The sequence below is a fragment of the Ornithorhynchus anatinus genome, chromosome 15 (assembly GCF_004115215.2).
Source record: "Ornithorhynchus anatinus isolate Pmale09 chromosome 15, mOrnAna1.pri.v4, whole genome shotgun sequence".
NCBI lineage: Eukaryota > Metazoa > Chordata > Mammalia > Monotremata > Ornithorhynchidae > Ornithorhynchus > Ornithorhynchus anatinus.
In genome coordinates this window covers 9608395-9624923 of record NC_041742.1, presented here as the reverse complement: position 1 = coordinate 9624923, position 16529 = coordinate 9608395, and the positions used below count along the sequence as shown (strand labels likewise).

The following is a 16529-nucleotide window of genomic DNA, read 5'->3' as shown; positions in this document are numbered from 1 at the left end:
CCATGTGGGGCAGGGATTATTTCCAGCCCGATTTGCTTGTCTCCACCCCCAGTGCTTAACACAGTGCCTGGCACATAGTAAGCGCTTAACGAACACCACAGTTATTATTACTGTCGATCTAAAGGGGAATAGATATTTTATCCCCATTTTACAGATGGGGAAATTGAGGCACAGAGAGGTTAAGTGACTTGCTTAGGGGACACAGAGTGGGCCAGTGGCATGAGACTAGAATCAGGTCTTCTGACTTCCAGTCCTGTGCTCTTTTCCAGTTAGGCCACATGAAGGCTGAAGGAGATAATGAATTTAATTCCACGGTCACCAAAGGATAGGGTGATTTAATCTGTTATTTTCCGATAATTAAAAAAATTGTTCACTGCCTGTCAACATCTCAACGGGGCTTGGTCAGAGACCCAGAGAAGAAATGTACATTCAGGACTCAATCACGGAACGCAAACTTGTCTCGAGAACTAGTAATTCAATTACAGACTCTTTCCAGCCATTTTCTGCAAAAAGAAACTGTGCTGCTTTCCTTCCTTAAATAAAATGAACCCAATCCACAAACCCTTTCCAGCTTCTTTCTGCCTCTCAGTCAGATGTCGCTTAGAGACATTTAAAGTTTTCAGTGGACTTCAAAGACGGCGCCTATTAAACATTTTGGAAACGGATCTGTGAAATCCCTTATTGTCACCTCGGCCTCCCGTGCCTCTTTGCTGGCTGGATTCCTGGAGAGCTAAAGAGGGCCGATTCAGTCGCTGCCCCTCTCCCAGAAACGCATCCTCCTCGAGGAAACCAGTCATTGAAAATCCCACCCGCTCCTGACCATAAAACCTCAACGCCCCAAACACTGAGCATCTGACATCAAAGTGGATCTTTGGGCCGCAAAACGGATCTCTGAGGTGGCTCAGGAGAGAAAAAAAGGAAACGGGGGAGGGAAACTGAGTCCTGGAGTGACAGCATTCAGATAGGCAGCAGCCCAGATTGGTTTTTTTCTTATGGTATTTGTTGAGCACTATGTGTCACAAGCTGTTCTAAATCCTAGGGTGGATACAAGATGATCAGGTTGGACACAATCCCTGTCCCACACAGTGGTCACAGTCTTAATCCCCATTTTACAGAGAAGCAAAGTGACTTGCCCAAGGTCACAGAGCAGACATGTGGTGGAGCTGAGATTAGAACCTAGATCCTTTAGATTCCCAGAAGGCCCATGCTCTAATCACTAGGCAAGTGAGAGATTATGCTCATTGACAGGGAACCCCCACAGGGGCTGAGGCCAGGTTGGAGTCAAGAGGAGAAGCAACACGGCCTGGTGGATACAGCACAAGCCCAGGACCTGGGTTCTAATCCTGACTCTGCCACTTGCCTGCTGTTAGACCTCGGGCAAGTCACTTCACTTCTCTGTGCCTCAGTGACTTCATCTGTAAAATTGGGGTTGAGACTGTGAGCCCCACGTGGGACATGGACTGTGTCCAACCTTGTACCTATCCCAGTGCTTAGAACAGAGCCTGGCAAATACTAAGCGCTTAACAAACACCATAAAAAACAAAAGGCAAAGCCCCTCTGGGGCTTCTGTCTCGCTCCACCCCCAGATCTCAATAGGGTGTGCATAGCCCCTGGTTCCGACCGATCGACGCCCGCCACTTTCTTACCGTGGACTCGGTCAAGCCGCCGACGGAGACCACCAGGCCCAGGAGCACGTGATAGCGGTAGGTCGGCAGGTCCAGGAGCTGTGTGATGTAGGGATAGGCCTGGGAAGGGGCTTTCCAGCTCAGCGTAGCTGCTTCCGACCTGGAAAGGCAGACAATGAGGGCTCAGCCTCTCCCACTGCTGCAGGAACGGGGAAGAGGGGACCCGTGTGGGAGAAGGGGAGGACAGCAATCCCGCCTCCAGTTACCTGGGGAAGATCCTCTCCAGCTCTTCCCTGTGGGGGACGTGGGGGATCGGGGGGTTGTCGAAGTGCAGCAGCGTCAGGAACACGGACCCGGCGTGAGCGCGGAATCGGTCGATCTTTTCACTGGCCTGCTGGGCCACGCAGCAGAGAAGGCGCTGGCACCTGCAACACAAGGACCCGTTTTCACCCTTCGCCCCGAGGAGGCCCAGGACCCGCACCCCTGGGGATCCTCCGGTCACCACCGGCTCACCCCCGGGCTCTAAAGGTGAGCCTTCTGTCTGCGGGGGTTAGGAGGGGGAGCCGGAGGGAATACTCGTCATTAGAAGATGGAAGCGGGGCGGGTTTCGAGACTTACACGTCGGCCTCGATCAGCTCCGGCTGTGCCTTTCCCAGCAGCAATGTGAGGTCCGTGAGGCTGGTCATCGCGGCTTCCCGGACCCTGAGGGCAGAGAGGAGCAGTCTTGGGAGAGGAGCACAGACACTCTGCCTCCTTTCCCAGACTGGACCCTGACAGAAACTCAGACTGTTAATCAGTCGGTCAGCCAGTCGTCTTTTTTGAGCACTTACTGGGTGCAGAGCACCAGACTAAGCACTTGGGAGAATACATTATAACAGTTTAACAGACACATTCCTTGCCCAGGGCGAGTTTACAGTCTAGAGGGGGAGACATACATATGAATTATCTTGAATCTATCCCAGTGCTTAGTACAGTCCTTGGCACATAGCAAGAGCTTAATAAGTACCATCAAAAATAAAATTCACATAACGACAGTATTTACCGAGCGCTTTTTATGTGCACAGACTGTACTTAGACCCTGGGAGAGTATGGTATAATAATTATGATATTTGTTAAGCGCTTACTATTTGCCAGGAACTGTTCCTAGACACTATCCTTGCCTACAAGGAATGTGCAGTCAAGAGAGACAGACAGATGCTAAAAATCCTTCAGTCAAACTCCCTAGGGCCAGGGGTGGTCCAGGCCAGCCTTCCTGGGAAAGTCCAAGCCTGCCCACGTCAGTGGAATTGCTTTGTGGAAAGATCCCAGATGGTTGTGGGCAGAGAAAGCACCTACTAACTCTGTTGCAATGTACTCTCCCAACCACTTATAATGGCACTCTTCACACAGTAACCTCTCAATAAATGTGATTAGTTGATAGAATGACCTAGAAGGAACCAAAAACCCATAATGGATTGTGGCCAAAAGGCCAGCACATTCCTGCACTCTCCCCGCAGCCCCGAGGAAGCCAATTCAGAGACAGCAGTGGGTGTCTGAAGGAGGTATTGATAATGATGAAAACAATCATTGTGGTATTTGTTTAGCACTTACTGTGTGCCAGGCACTGTACTAAGTGATGATAGTGATGGTATTTGTTAAGCGCTTCTTACTATGTGCCAAGCACCGTTCTAAGCACTGGCGTAGATACAGGGTTATCAGCTTGTCCCACGTGGGGCTCACAGTCTTAAACCCCATTTTACAGATGAGGTAACGGAGGCACAGGGAAGTGAATAGACTTGCCCAAGGAAACACAGCAGACAATGGGTGGAGCTGGGATTAGAACCCAGGTCTTTCTCCACTTCCATGTGCTCTATCAGACCCCACTGCTTCCCTACGCACTGAGGAGAGAACAAGATAGTAACGCTGGGGGACACAATCCCTGCTCTCAAGGAGCTGACAGTCTAGTGAGTCCGGATGTCGCCTGTTTCGACATCAAGGTGGATGAGGGAAGGGGGCGGGAATCTATTTCTTTTATTTTAAGCTGACAAAAGTCTCACTCAGAGGGTAGGATTTTAAGGTTCACCTAGAGAGGTTGAAAACTAGGAGAGTACTCTAACTCCCTGGCCTATTGACAATTCGGTGGGAAGGTAAATCTTTGTGACATACAGATTTAAAGGCTCTAAAGCCTGCTTACAAGACCCTTCACATTGGAGATTACTTCCTGAGCTGAGGAGAGCTGCCTTTCTTTGAGTCTTAGTGACTTGATCGTCTAGCTTTAGAACGCGAGGTTTGACTTTGTTGCCCTCTGTGTTTTGATGGGAGGAGACACACACATTTCTCGTAAATCCCGGAGTGAAACAGGTAGGACTCTTTCGACCGAACAAACTAGAGGGTGAAGGTTTCCCAGGCCATTTTCCCTGTCTTTCAGGAGTATTTCCCCCACAGAATCAACTTTCATTTGCAAAAAAAGGCAAACAGAAACCCACCCAAAGCAAACGAGAGCTGTTGGACCGCAGGGGAAAGTCACCTGCTTCCTGCTGGGATGGGGAGAGCCAGAGTGAGGTACAGTGAGTAGGTTGGCATCGGTTTTTTTATATTTGCTAAACACTTACTACACGCTAAGCACTGTTCTAAACCCTGAGATAGATACAAGGTTACGAGATTGGACACAATCCCTGTTCCGCTTGGGGAACCCAACAGAATAATGCTACCAGGACGAAAGCCTGATTCCCACGTTGGTGACCAAACAAGTTTTTTTTTTTATGATACCTACTAAGCACTTACTATGTACCAGGCACTGTTCTAGGCACTGAAATAGATTCAAGTAAATCAATTTGGACCCAGCCCGTGTCTCCAAAGGGGCTCCCAGGTTTAATCCCCACTTTACAGACAAGGGGACTGAGGCCCAGAGAAGTGAAGTGACTTGCCCATGGTCCCACAGCAGACCAGTGGAGAAGCTGGGATTACAACCCAGATCTTTCTGACCCCACTGCCTCCAGACCCCAAAGCAGTCATGCATCAGTTGGTATTTTGCCCAGGACACAGGGTTTCTTGTTCTCTGCTTAAACCATTTGAAAAGGAGACCCCAGGGAAATCTCCAGGGATTGGAGTAACTAAGTCAAAAGACCACGGACTTGGGAGTCAGGAGCCCTGGGTTCTAATTCAGGCTCGGTCACTGCCGCTGGGTGACCTTGGACCCGTCACTTAACTGCTCAGCCTCAGTGACTTCACCTGTAAAATAGGGATAAAATACTCCCCTTCTCTTCCTCTATGACTAGGAGTCCCATGTGAGACAAGGACTTTATCCCATCTGATAATCTTAGTATTCACTCATTCATTCAAACATATTTATTGAGCACTTGCTGTGTGAAGAGCACTGTACTAAGCACTTGGGACAATACAGTATAACAATAAACAGACCCAATCCCCGGCCACAATGAGCTTACGGCCTGAGCACTCAGCACGGAGCTCGGCTCATAATAAGCGCTTCAGAAATACCACGATGATGATTGACTTGTTCATTCCTACACAAAACCGACAGTCCAGATGACACCTTGATAAGCTTCTGCTCTCGTTTTTGTTTTTATGGTATTTAAGCACTTACTACATACCAAGCACTGTACTAAGCACAGGGGTAGATACAAAATAATCAGGTTGGACACAGTCCCTGTCCTACACAGGGCTCACTGTCTCTATCCCCATTTTCAGATGAGGCAACAGAGGCCCACACAAGTGGAGTGACTTGCCCAAGGTCACAGAGCAGACAAGTGGCGGTACCAGGATTAGAACCGAGGTCCTTCCAACTACCAGGCCCTTGCTCTATCCTCTAGGCCATGCTGCTTCTCAGAAGCAGAAGTCTTTTTCACGCTAGAACTATAACCGGCTGCGTTCCCACCACCCCAAAATCATCAGAGCCTAATGCTGACTTGAGGAGCAGGAGAGCTTGCAGGTCACCAAGGGTCAGCGGGAGCAGATGACCTCACAGACGCCTCCGTCTTGGACGGATGAATTGTGCGACAGGGTCTGGAAACCTTGACGGGTCGGTGAGGGAGAGGAGGGGCAGAAATGCCTTCAGGCTAGAGCAGGCCACCCACGCCCCAGCCCCAGTGCGGGTGCGGAGGGAGGGGGAGAGGGCTTTCAACAACAAACATCGGTGAACCCGAAGACGTCCGGCTCAATGAAAGGGGACAGTGTCAGAAGGAGACAAGACTTCTGAACCTCACTTTCGGCTTGAACGCTGGCTGATCTGGGTTACCGCTTAGCACTTCCCGACCAATGCACTGAAAGCTACTTCATCTTCCCTTCTGGAGCGCCGAGACTGGATGAACCTTTGTTTAATAATAAATGGAGAGAAGCAACATAGCCTAGTGGATACAGCACAGGCTTGAGAATTGGAAGGAGATGGGTTCTAATTCCTGCTCTGCCGCTTGTCTGCCCGTGTGCCTTTGGACAAATCACTTCACTTCCCTGTGCCTTCATAACCTCATCTGTAAAATGGAGATTAAGACCGTGGGTCCCACGTGGGAAGTGGACTGTGTCCGACCTGATTATCTTGTATTCACCCAGGGCTCAGAACAGTGCCTACCACATAGTAAGCGCTTACCAAAAATAAAAATGTGCTCAGTGTGGTATTAGTTAAGCACGTGTCCACTAACCAGGGACAAGGGGCCCGGCTCAATCTGATGTCTCGATCTCCTTCCTCTCCCTTCATCAAAATGCCGACGCTCTCCTGAACCCTGGGGATTCTCTCGGCCTTTCCGCTCCACGGGGTAGACCGAGGATCAAGGTCGGGGGCAGAATCAGGAGGCTCCACCCAGTTTGGTGATAAACAACGTGCTGATGGCGTCTGTCTCACCAGAGTAGACCCCGTGGTCACTCCCTGAAACAACCATGAGATGAGAAGGAATTTGGAAGTCTGCCTTAACTCTTTAAACAGGTTGTTTCTGAAAAGATGGATCCGGCCCAGCTTGGGCTCTGTCCACGGTAAAGCATGGAAAAATTCTCGGCCAAAGACCCGAAGAGACGGCTCATTCGGTCTCGGCCATGACGCCTGCCCTCTCAGTGACAATGGCACCGGATTGGGGAACCTATGATTCACCGCTCTTCTCATCTGAAGCAGCAACTTGCTCTATCGTGAGGCAACACGCAATGATAATAACGATAATAATAATAATGTATTTGTTAAGTGCTTACTCTGCGTCGAGCACTGTAATAAGCGCAAGTTACACAAACGTTAATCAGATTGGACACAGTCCATTTTGCACCCTGGGCTCAGAGTCTAAATAGAAAGGAGAACAGGTGTTTAACGCCCCACCTTGTACAGTTGAGGAAAATGAGGCGCAGAGACATGAAGTGGCTTGTCCACGGTCTCACAGCAGGCAAGTGGCCAAGCCAGGATTAGAACACAGGCCCTCCAATTCCCAGGACTGGGCTCTTTCCCATGCTGCTTCTTTCCCAGGTTTATGAGCTAGTAACACAGACTCTACGAGTAGGAAGGTGAAAATAAAAAAGGTATACGAAGCTTAGTCTCTCACTTTCCTACTGGATAGAGCACAGGCCTGGGAGCCAGAGGACATGGCTTCTGCCACTTGTCTGCTGTGTGAACTCGGGCAAGTCCCCTCCCTTCTCAGCGCCCCAGTTACCTCAAGCTTAAAATGAAGATTAAGACTGTGGGCTCCATGTGGGCCATGGACTGTGTCTCACCTGAGTAGCTTGTATCTATCCCAGCATTTAATTCAGTATCTGACAAACGGAAAATGCTTAAATAAGACAAGCTTCTGTGTCACCAAAGTAGTTGAGTACTCTCCCCACAGCAGTTATGCCTGTATCTTTACACCCTACTCCTTCCCCCTACCTGTAATTTATTTTAGTGCCTGACTCCTTCTGGTTAAAAGCTTCTTCAGGGCAGATATCACATCTACCGGCTCTACTGTACTCTCCCCAGGGCTCAGTGCAGTGCTCAGCCCAAAGCAAACGCCCAATAAATATTATTGAATGGCTTCTCCAAAGTTCACACATTTAGATGTTACCTTAGAAGCCTCTTCTGGGGGTAGCTCTACTCCCTGAGAGAGTGCTGATTGTGTGTTTCATACATGTGGAGCACTGATATCAGACACTGAAGAACAGACCGAAAAAGCAGAAGAGGTGGTTCGTGCCCCAAGGAACAGACAATCCAACTTCCCGTTCCCCCTCCCACTTGGACTGGGTCCCCCATGCGAGACCTGATTAACTTGTGTCAACCCTAAGGCTCGGGACAGAGCTTAGCACATAGTAAAACGCTTAACAAATACCATAATTATCATTTTGCTAGAATGAAGTCTCGACCAAAGAGGGCTTTCCAGCCCACACATTCCATGTTCCTAAGCTGTGACGTGGGCTCGTTTTCTTCAGGGCAGGGTTGAACCTCTGCTCCTTTCTGAGCCTCCCGTCACCCCAACGTGAAAGCGGAGCTCCAGGTCCCACCTCCCCCTACCCAACCCGCCTCCAGATCTCTCCCAAATTCCCTGAATTTCCCTACATCCCGCTCTGGCTCGGGAATCGCCGACACAAGATCCTCGAGGTTTCAAGTTTTCTTTGACTACCAGGTTGGGCTGGGCCCTCTTCTGGAAGCGCACATCTATCCACTCCCACCACCATCTGAGGCCTTTAATTAGCACAGCAGTAAAACTGCCGGGCCCTCCCGTGGCCCGAAGGAACAGAACAGACCGTCCCTTCCTCCTGAGCGGACGCCCAATAAAATAGTGTCTCCTCACAGTCCCTTCTGCCCTAAACTCCAACAGTTTGGTTTCTGCCAATCACGCAGCATCATCTGGCACCTTTAATGAGGCAGAGGGGTAATGACTCCTAAGACAAATTATGAACTCAGAGATTCCCTATTTCATTTGCGGCTGGGCTTTGGGGGAAAATGAGGACACCTCCTCACTGTTTTATTGCTAGAAAGAACAATACTTAACCAGGGGTGGGAAGACAGCCCAGAGTTGATCTGAAAATCCACCTAAATTTGAGGCCAGTTCTGACTCACCCAGTTGGCCAGGGCATTTGGAAAACTCTCCAAGAAGCACCTGATATTTATATGAATGCCTGTTTCCCACTCCAGACTGTAAGCTTGTTGTGGGCAGGGAATGTGTCTGTTAGATTGTCATAATGTACTCTCCCAAGCGCTTAGTACAATGCTCTGCACATAGTAAGCACTCAATAAATACAACTGACTGAGAAACCGTAGCACGTACGTTTTTGAATCCCAAACATTTTTCAGTGTCGGACTGTGAAATGGCAAAATCGATTTGCTTTACAGAAGCAGAGTGGCCTAGAGGATAGAGCCTGGGCCTGGGAGTAAGTCCTAACCCCGGCTCTGCCACTTGTCTGCTGTGTGATCTTGGGTAAGTCACTTCCCTTCTCTGGGCCTCAGTTACCTCATCTGGAAAAAGGGGATTAAGATAACTACTACTACTACTAATACTACTAATAATGTGTGGTGCTTATTAAGAGCTTACTGTGCGCCAAGCACCGTGGTAAGTGCTGGATGGATTCAAGCAAATTGGGTTTCTCTGTCCCACGTGGGGCTCACGGTCTTAATCCTCATTTTACAGAAGAGGTAACTGAGGGCCAGAGAAGTGAAGCGACTTGCCCAAGGTCACACAGCACACATGTGGCGGAGCTGGGATTAGAACCCCTGACTTCAGACATGTGGCGGAGCTGGGCTTAGAACCCCCGACCTTCTGACTGGCAGGCCCGAGGTTCATCCACTGCGCCAGGCTGCTCCTCCCAAATGGAAATCTATCCAACTACTACCCCTGCTGGAAAGGGGGGAGAGGGATTTAACTAAACACATCCATAGCCTCGAAAGGAATGTTTATTCAAGAGCAGAGACTGAGTCCGAGAAACAAACTCAACGCCAGAGTGGCCTGAACAGTACTTTGCCCTCACGCCACCCGCCAGAGAAATTCCCTTAGACTTCACCCTGCTGCCCTCCTCTGGAGATAGGGAGAGACGATAGCAGGATCATTAGCAAAAACAGACCGGTCCTTTCAAGTGTTTCATCTTCAAAGACCTACATAAACATTAATTAGCTAGTCCCAGAGGCAGGGGATGAGGTCATCTATTTCTATTTCTTTAACCCTGCCCGGATCCAGATCTCAATTTCCTTTCCCCTTAATTCCTCCCCCGTGTGCATTTTCAACAAGGCTCCCGCTCCAGGGAAGTATTAGAAGATATTGTTTTTCTTTGAGGTTGAGGGATTGCGAGCCCTCCAACGCCTGGAACAACGCACGTCACTGAGAAGTGGAAAGGCTGAAGACAAAGTACTTTAAAAAGTCTCCCAACAGAAACCATCAGCAAGCAGGGATTATCTTTGAAGTCATAAGGACAAAGAGACTTCCTCTCCCTCAGTGAAGGCTCACTATGGGTAGGGAACGGGATGAGTTCTGTTGTATTATACTCTCCCAAGTGCTAATAAGGTGCTCTGCACTAATAAGCGTGCAGTAAATACCACTGATTGACTGACTGACTAATGCTCCAAGCTGTTGCCTGGATCATCTTCCTGAAACCTTGCTTGCCTAACCCTCATACCGTTCCCCCAGCCTGAAAATTCTTCACCTACCAAATCCACAGCTTCCCACCTTCCCAACTTCCCCTAAAAGTCCACCTTTTCCAAGGAGCCTTCCCTAAGTAATTCACATACCCTAAAACACATCAACCAAATCCACCAGCCCATGACTTTCTGCTTTCCCCTAAAAGCCCACCTCTTCCAGGGAGTCTTCCCCTATTAAGTCACACATCCCAAATGACATCAACCAACCCATAAACTCCACCTTTAGATTTACATAGCACAGTCCCATCTTTACCTCTTCGGCACACACGTATTTGCAATTATACACTCAGCTCTTACAACCTGTCATATTTGTAAAAACTATCCATTACGGTCTTAGTTTTCCTTTCTGTTCATGCCATTTGTAAATCATTTTGTCTGTCTTCCCAGTAGATTGTAGGTTACGTAAGGGCCAGGAATGCGTGCTCCGCCTGACTTTTGCTCAACCATCCCAAGTATTTGGTATAGTTCCTTGTATTCAGCGGGTGTTCAATAAATACTACATATATTTACAGCATATAGTGTGGTCTAGCAGACGAGCACAGGCCGGGGAGTCTGAAGCACCTGAGTTCTGCTACTTGTCTGCCGTGTGACTTTGGGCATGTCACTTCTCTGGACCTCAGTTACCTCCTCTGTAAAATGGGGACTAAGACTGTGAGCCCCGTTCAGGACAGGGACTGTATCCAATCTGGCAACTTTGTATCCACCAGTGTTTAGTACAATGGCTGGTACACCGTAAACCCTTCACAACTACTATAAAATATGTACATGCGTGTGTACTTATACACATATCTCGATGGTATATATCCATATAGTTGTACTGATGTCTATTTCCCCTCCTCTAGACTGTGAGCTCGTTGTGGGCAGGGATTGTCACTCTTCATTGCTGTACTGTACTTTCCCAAGAGCTTAGTACAGTGCTCTGCACACAATAAACGCTTAATAAACACGACTGAATGAATGAATATAACATCCACAGTATCCACCCACCAGCCCGCTGCCTTACCATGCTCCGACGTCCCCTCTGCTGTCCGTGGTGTAATCGTTCATGCAGCCGAGCAGTGTGGAATAGATCAGGGCCACATTTTCTGCGCACACAACTTCAGCCGGGGAGCCGTCTGCCTTTACGCCGACCGACCGACAGACCCTGAAAGAGAAAAGGGAGGGGCAGGAATCAGCGGAGACCGCATCCGGCTGCTAGCCCACACCTATCCACCCCACAGAGCATTGGGGCACTGGGATCCTCCCCAGAGGGTGAGCCATCATATTCCTGTCCTTCCACATCTCCCCTCTTGGTTTTTCTCATAAAAATGGTCCTTGAAACTCTTTTAGGCTCATGGGGAGGGGAAGATGGTCAGAGTCCAGGGTCAGGGTCAGTAAAAATGACCAAAGGGCTTGAAACGTGGCTTTCCGCTGTGCTCTGGTCCAACAGGCCTGTGGTTACAAGAAGGAACTAGAGGCTGCCGCTGCTGAGTTAATCAGTCAAGTGAGAAGCAGCACGGCCTAATAGATAGGGCACGGGCCTGGGAATTAGAAGGACCTGGTTCTAATCCCAGCTATGCCACTCGTCTGCTCTGTGACCTTGGGCAAGTCACTTCACTTCTCTAGGCCTCAGTTACCTCATCTGTAAAATGGGGATTAAGACTGTGAGCCCCATGTGGAACAGGGACTTTATCCAACTCGATTTGCTTGCATCCACTCCAGGACTTAGTATAGTGCCTGGCACACAGTAAGTACTTAATAAATACCACGATTATTGTTATTACCTGGTATCAACCTCAGCACTTAGAAGAGTGCTTGGTGCACAGTAAGTGCTTATCAAATGCCATTAAAAAAAAATCATTGGCAGCTACTGAGCAGTTTCTATGTGCACATCACTAGTTTAAGTGTGTGGGAGAGCACGATACAACAGAGAAGCAGCGAGGACTAGAGGAAAGAGCATGGGCCTGGGAGACACCAGGACCTAGGTTCTTAGTGAAGTGGCTTGCCCAGGTCACAGAGCAGACAAGTGGCGGAGCGGGGATTAGAACCCACGTCCTCTGACTCCCAAGCCTGTGCTCCTTCCATTAAGCCATGTTGCTTTACTCTGAGCCTCACCTGCTGGCATCACTCTTTCTGGAGGGGCGGGAGAGCTCTCCCCTTTTCAGACATTTGAGAACTGGTGACTTAGACTTACTTGGCAATGGCTTTGAGGGCATCTCTTCGGGCTTCAGCAAAGCTCACGTTCTTGGGAGAGATGTGGGTGACTTTCTTTAAGCCTTCAATCACCTGAAATGCAATAGGAAAGGCACCGGTGTGATTACAAAGTGGGAAAGATCGCACAGTGAACAAGCAATGGGCAAGAGGCAGGCACCAGAGCACGAGGATGGGGTTCTCATGCCCTCAGTTGAATGTTGGCAGTGCCCAGGTCTTGCCCCACCCGTGGGTAGAACCTCGCCATCAAGAATTTAAAGCACTCAATGGCCTTACCCCCACCTCACCTCGCTGCTCTCCTACGACAACTCAGCCCGTACACCTTGCTCCTCTAATGCTAACCTTCTCACTGAACCTCTATCTTGTCTACCTTACTGCTGACCTCTTTCCCATGTCTTGCCTCTGGCTTGGAACGGCCTCCCTCCTCATATCTGACAGCTAATTACTCTCCCTTCAAAGCCTTATTGAAGGCACATCTCCTCCAAAAGGCCTTCCCTGACTAAACCCTCTTCTTTTCCCAATCCCTTCTGCATTGCCCTGACTTGTTCCCTTTATTCATCCCCTCCACCCAGTTGCACAGAACTTAGGTCCATATTATTGTTTACTTGTTTACATTAATGTGTGTCTCCCCATCTGCATTGCAAGCTCACTGTGGGCAGGAAATGTGTCTGTTATATTGTACTCTCCCTGGCATTTAAAACAGTGCTCTGCACACAGTAAGCTCTCAATAAATAAGACTGTCTGACTGAAGACTCCGACAGATACTGGGATAAACGTATGCCAACACTGCTGTCTTGAACGATGGAATGGGGATGCGCTCTAACTCAGAAGGCAGATGGCACCAGGACAACTTAGTAGCCTCAGAATGGTCCAGCCTCGAGGGACTGGTGGCCACCTTAAAGGCCTGAAGACCCCTTCCCCAAAGTGGCCACTGCATTCCTCTCAAGAACTCCTCCTGGCACGCAGGGGTGAGAGAACCCGAGGCCCTCATCTGCACTGCTTTGCTCCGAGCTAACTGGTGTTGGGGGCACTGTGAGGCCAGGGAAACAACTGCTTCGGTTGCTGCTATGGAGGGGAGAGGGTCTCCAAGACCCTCTCTGGGCCGCAACACCCATGCTGTGGTTGAGACTTCTGTTGGCGAGCCTCAGCCATCCTGGGCAAGAGGGCTTTCTCTCCACAGCCTCCCCCGCCCAGCTCGTCCTTCCCTGGGCTTCAATAAAGCCTTACTGAAGGCCCATCTCCTCCAAGAGGCCTACCCTGCCTAAGCCCTCTGTTTCTCTTCTCCCACTCCCTTCTGTATCAACCTGGCTTGCTTCCCTTTATTCAACTCCCCTCTCAGCCCCACGGCACTTTTGTCCATAACTGTAATTTATTTATTTCCATTAGTCTCCCTCTATAGACTGTAAGCTCGTTGTGAGCAGAGAGTATGTCTAATGCTATACTGTACTCTCCCAAGTGTTTAGTAGAGTGCTTCGCACACAGTAAGCACTCAATAAATATGGCTGCCTGACTACATGCTGGCCTCTGGGACACATGGCCCCTTTACCCGAAGTAGGGAACCTGATGCCATGGGATGGGGAGCGATGGAGGAGAGGAAAGTCTCCCCTTTCACCCTGAGGTATCAGGGACCCCTCAGGCCTTGCTGAGCTTGGCGATACTCTTGGTGATTTTGTTTCGAGTGGTAATCCTTAAGTGCTTACTACGTGCCAGGCACTGTACTAAGCCCTAGGGTAGATACAAGCTAATCAGGCTGGACACATTCCCTGTCCCTCGTGGGGCTCACAGTCTTAACCCCCATTTGACAGATGAGGTCACTGAGGCCCAGAGAAGCAGAGTGACCTGCCAAAGAGCACAGAGGAGATAAGTTGCCGAGCCGAGTTGAAAACCCAGGTTCTTCTGACTCCCTGGCCTGTGCTCTAGCCACTAGGCCACATTCCTTCTCAGGTGGAGCTCTTCCTGGGGGTGGCTGGGTGAGTTGGGCACCTGGGGCTCCTCGGGGAGAGGTGGCCTGGGGGAGTGAAAGCACCGCTCAAACCAGGCCTCCTCTTTGGCCATCAGCACCCAGCTCGGGGCAACGAACCTGACAGGATCGGGCAAGTCCTCACTCGTCTAATCCCAGATCTTCGTTATTATCTAGGAACCATGAGAAAATGAGCTGGGGGGCAGAGCTGGGGTGGTTTCTGATGAAGTAAGGCTGATCACCCCACCAGCAGCAGAACCGACTTTCAGGGGACAGAGGAAAACCACTGGACTCGACCGTTCTGGGCCGATGCTCTTTCCTGGCACGGTCAGATTTCTCTCCACCAACTTTGTGCTCCCGCCCTCCTCTCGCCACCTCATTTTCGATGCCTCAAACCCCAACTAGAAATAACTTCTCCACAGGAGAGGTAAAAATAATTTCTCAGACACACGCATTCTTCTCTTCTCCTTGACTCTCTCTCCCATCATTTCCCTGCTCTCCCTCCCTTCATTTCTCTGCTCTCCCTCCCATCCCCCTCACCCCCATTTCTCCTATCACTAATCTCCTTCCCTCTCACTCTCTTTGCCACTGCCCTCCCCTCTCTCTCTCACTCCATCTCCCACCCCTCACTCCCCTCCCCTCTCCCTTTAATGACTCTGCAGAAGAACCCCAACCTGTAAGGCCTGTTGGGATTATCCTCATGTAATCCGTCCATCCTCCCCCTAACCTGGAGTCTGCCGCCACCTGGGTCTGGGTGGTTTTGGGGGGCGGGAGGGGTGGAGGCCTGTCACCTTCCTCAAACATCATCGCGATGGGTGCTCGCTTACCTGTTGGAGCCGACCTCGAAAGAGGGGTCCGGGGAGGGCTCCCAAGGCCAGTGAAAATCCACAGCGAGTCATCTCCTCGGCACTCTGAAGTTCGGAGAGGAAATGCTGCACCAGCTCATCTGGAACGAAGCGATCGCCCCAAAAACTTGTAAACATGGGCTTGGCCCTGAACTGGGGAAATGGTCCAGAACCCCCTTGGACTCAGCACAGGAGAGATCACCCGTTTGGCTGTTCTTAAAGGGGCATCTCCAATAAATGACATGGATTCTACAGACCATTTGCAATGTGAGAAGGTTACACTCAATACAGCGCTCTGCATGCAGTAGACTGGAAGCTCCCAACGGGCAATCAAACAATCGATGGGATTTATGAGAGCTTACTACGTGCAGAGCACTGTACTAAGCAATGCAGAGCATAATACAACAGAATTAGCAGACACATTCCCTGCCCTTAATAATAATTATGGTATTTGTCAAGTGCTTGCTATGTGCCAAGCACTGTTCTAAGCACTGGGGTAGATACAAACTAATCATGTTGGACACAGTCCCTGTCCTTCATGGGGCTCACAGTCTTAATCCCCATTTTACAGATGAGGGAACTGAGGCACAAAACAATTAAGTGACTTTCCAAGGTCACACAGCAGACAAGTGGCAGAGCTGGTATTAGAACCCATGTCCTTTGACTCCTAAGCCTGTACTCTTGCCACTAGGCCATGCTGCTTCTCATAAGGAGCTTACAGTCTAGAGGCAGGGGTGGTGTTATACTCTCTAAAACGCTCAACATGATGCTCTGCACACAGTAGCCTGCAAGATCCGAGGGCAGGGGTTGTGCCTACTGACCCCACTGTACTCTTCCAAGTGTAGAGCACAGTGCTCCGCACACACTAAAGCTCAAAAAATAGCACTGATGGATTGAAAGGCTTATCTCCAACTAATCTGGCCTCAAAGGGAGCTAGGGCACCCAAAGCTGTACAGACGAATGAAGAAAGACGACGAAGAGGAGGCAGGAAGAAAAAGAGGAGGAAAAAAAGGAAAGAGAAGCAGCAGCACAGCCTAGTTGACAGAGCACAGGCCTGGGAGTCAGAAAGGTCTGGACTCTAATCCCATCTCCACCACTTGTCTTGCTGTGTGACCTCGGGCAAGTCTCTTCCCTTCTCTGTGCTTCAGTTACCTCATCTGTAAAATGGGGATTAAGACAATGAGCCCCATGAGGGTCAGGGACTACGTGCAATCTGATTACTTTGTGTCAGCGCTAGGTGCAGTGACTGGCACAAAGTGCTTAACAAATACCATATTTATTATTATGATTACCCAGTGCTTAATATAGAGCAAACACTTAACAAATACCATTAAAAAAAA

At 49.6% G+C, this 16529-nt stretch overlaps 1 protein-coding gene across 1 annotated transcript in view; it reads right to left on the bottom strand.

The window, feature by feature from the left end:
• Window positions 1-16529, bottom strand: part of TBCD (tubulin folding cofactor D) — a 207664-nt gene that overhangs the window by 10279 nt on the left and 180856 nt on the right. The window contains exons 28-33 of the mRNA XM_029080077.1: window positions 15172-15290; window positions 12368-12459; window positions 11198-11338; window positions 2244-2327; window positions 1892-2050; window positions 1647-1785 (exon numbers count right to left, since the gene is read on the bottom strand). Of these exons, the coding sequence (XP_028935910.1) occupies window positions 1647-1785; window positions 1892-2050; window positions 2244-2327; window positions 11198-11338; window positions 12368-12459; window positions 15172-15290 (734 nt within the window). The remainder of the gene's footprint in view (window positions 1-1646; window positions 1786-1891; window positions 2051-2243; window positions 2328-11197; window positions 11339-12367; window positions 12460-15171; window positions 15291-16529) is intronic.